This window comes from Echinops telfairi, unplaced genomic scaffold, assembly GCF_000313985.2.
Source record: "Echinops telfairi isolate 266 unplaced genomic scaffold, ASM31398v2 ScPeMD7_8;HRSCAF=38, whole genome shotgun sequence".
NCBI lineage: Eukaryota > Metazoa > Chordata > Mammalia > Afrosoricida > Tenrecidae > Echinops > Echinops telfairi.
The window spans coordinates 7,284,608-7,287,275 of record NW_022103905.1 but is presented as its reverse complement, the minus strand read 5'-3'; the positions used below and the strand labels follow the sequence as shown (position 1 = coordinate 7,287,275).

Below are 2,668 nucleotides of genomic sequence, written 5' to 3'. Positions count from 1 at the left end.
GTATGAGCCCCTAATAAAATGATTTTTAAAAAAGAAAAGAAAATTGAAAAAAATATCTGAGCTTAGCTGGACAACTTGATAGAATTTTTTTTTTTACAATAATAACCAGTGACGTACTTGGCCACGCTATCCCCTTTCTAAGGTTCCTCTAGCCTACAGCATCTGACACCTGTTGGCTGCCTCCCCTGTTTGCGACTGCTCCCCATGACTCCCAAAACACTTCTATCCTGTGAATCTCACCCTCCTCCTTCAATCGTGATTTTTCTTTCGACCTCATTTTCCCCAAGATTGTATTGTGACTATTTTCACATCCACTGCGAAGCATAGCCATCCTCTGCATTTACCAGTCAGCATTTTACTGTATCGGTTTGATCTCACGCCCGCCTACCACCTAGCCAGCAATCATGCCCACATCCACCCATCTTATTTTTGATACATTTCAAAGTAAGTTGCACCTGCTCTTCTTCTATCACGTATCCTTCCATTCCTGGCCCCACAAACCGATGCCCCCACCTTACGATCCTGAAAGTGCCACCCAAGGCGCTGTCCTTGGCTTTCATCTCCCCTGCGCGCATCCGCCTTCAGCCTCACTGTCTTCCGCCCTGCTTCCCTCTCCAGCTGTCCTGCCACACGGCTTTCCATTGCTTACTCCCGTCCACGGCTGAGCTCACGGTCTTCTCCTGGACTCACACTGGATTCTTTCTGAGAACTCCCATTCTTTCCCTAATCCACACTCTTTCTGTCTTTCTCACTCTCTGGATTCCATAGCAACTTATTCTCCAAGGCCTGAGATGCTACCATGCCTTTGGAGCCCACGCCCTCATCCCCAAGAATATGGCCACTTTCTAAGGTCTGATTTTCACTTGGCAGGATGGTGTTGAAGTCCCTTCCCTGTCTCCCGTTGGATTCTGTCCAGTTCTCCTGAAACCTGCCACCGTCATCTTTAATCTACAGCATTGACAATGCCATTCCCTCACCAAGAGGCCTAATGTAAAGGAGTGATGGAGGCGAGCCTTTGAGTGGATGAGGTTTTCAAGGAATGAGAAGCTTCTGTAGTCAGGGCTCTAACCTGCCAACTCAGAGCTAGATAGGCGTTTGCTCTTTGGCCAACATCTGCACTAGTGTCCCGGAAATCCCAGCTTTCTGGTTGAGACTTGGACTGAGTCCTGGAATGTGACCTTTGAAGGAGAAGCAGCAACCCTCAAGCCTGACATGAGCAGCCGCCCACCCCTGCAAGGCCCACAGGCAGGCTCTCATTGCAGCTGCACAGTAGTGCCTCACGACAAGAGGGCGAGCTTCCCACCCCTTTCTTACAGCACAGACCCTTTGTATGACAGACATGGAGCCACTCTCTTAGGAGCACTTGCCGTAGTTTTGGTTGATTTGGGATTTTTCCCCCTTCTCGGTTTGAAGCTAATGAGCATGTGCTGTCTTTGTAAACGTTTTGCGATTTGTTGTTCACACAGCCTGGAAACTCCAAGTGCAGCAGTGTCTACGAGAACTGTTTGGAAGAAAGCAGGCCTCTAGGTAGGTACAATTGTTCTTCACCTGCCACCCTTGTTGTCCCCATTGACACGTATGGACATACATCCCCCTATGTGCTCCATAGACCAGTTCGTTCTAATTGGCGTACATGATCCTTGGAAAGCTCCTGGTCCACCCTTGCTCTTGAGTGCCCATCTCCCTTGTGGCTCTCTTTGATGGGCTCTTCCCCTCTTTTGACCTCCTGGAAGCTTCTTTTGCTGAAAAGGTGCTTTGTCTGCTTATATCTCAAAGGACTCCTAGTTTCGAGGTGATCAGACAGCAAATGAACATGAAAATAGATACCCATTAGATCTACTAGGATTAGGATAATATTCCTTTGGGTCCAGCCAAGGGAACAAAAGGCAATCTAAAACTTGAGAGTCCTCATTAGGGGCCCATCCATCACAGGCTTTCCAGAGCATTGCATGTGTCCGCAATGGCTGAGATTATTGATGCGGGACACAGGTTTTCCAGCCAGCCAGCCATAGCACAAATGTAGACTATCAACGCTCGTGGTAGAAATGTATTTTAATGAAAACAAGCCAGACTGCTGCATAGTCAAGCGTTGCCGGTCTAGAAGGCAACTGAGGAGCCTAGCTAATGCAGTGGAGGATAGAGCTGGATAGCCGAATTTAAGGACACAAATTAAATTAGTAAGGACTTGCCATCTAGACAAAGGAGCGCTGGAGGTAGAGTGATTACCCTTTGGACTGCTAACCGCAAGGCCATCGGTTCAAAACTACTAGTCGTTCCTTGGGAGAAAGCTGAGGCTTTCTACACCCATAAAGAGCTACAGTCTCAGGAACCCACAGGGGCAGTTCTGCTCCGTCCTCTAGGGTCGTTGTGAGTTGGAATCCACTGGATGGCAGTGAGTTTGGGCTTGGTTGTTGTTAGGTGTTTTTTGACATCTAGAAGGTGGTCAGTTGTAAGGATCATTCCTTATATGTTATGGAAGCATGCTGTTACATTAGCTGTAGCACTATCTTATATATAGTGAGGAATATGCAGGTGTCTACTGGAGCCCCAGTGGGAGAGTGGGTTATGCCTTAGGCTGCTGCGCACAATGGCCAACTCCTCCACAGGGCTTTCTCCTGAGGCATTCTGTTCCCGCAACACTACGCAGTCTCAGAAACCCCTAGGGAGC

The 2,668-nt window shown here is 48.3% G+C and overlaps 1 protein-coding gene across 2 annotated transcripts in view; it reads left to right on the top strand.

Annotated features, from left to right (window-relative positions):
* Positions 1 to 2,668, top strand: part of SHC4 (SHC adaptor protein 4) — a 150,720-nt gene that overhangs the window by 130,896 nt on the left and 17,156 nt on the right. For both annotated transcript variants that reach the window (XM_045286533.1, XM_004709419.2), the window contains exon 9: positions 1,467 to 1,527. In XM_045286533.1, coding sequence (XP_045142468.1) covers positions 1,467 to 1,527 — 61 coding nt within the window. The remainder of the gene's footprint in view (positions 1 to 1,466; positions 1,528 to 2,668) is intronic.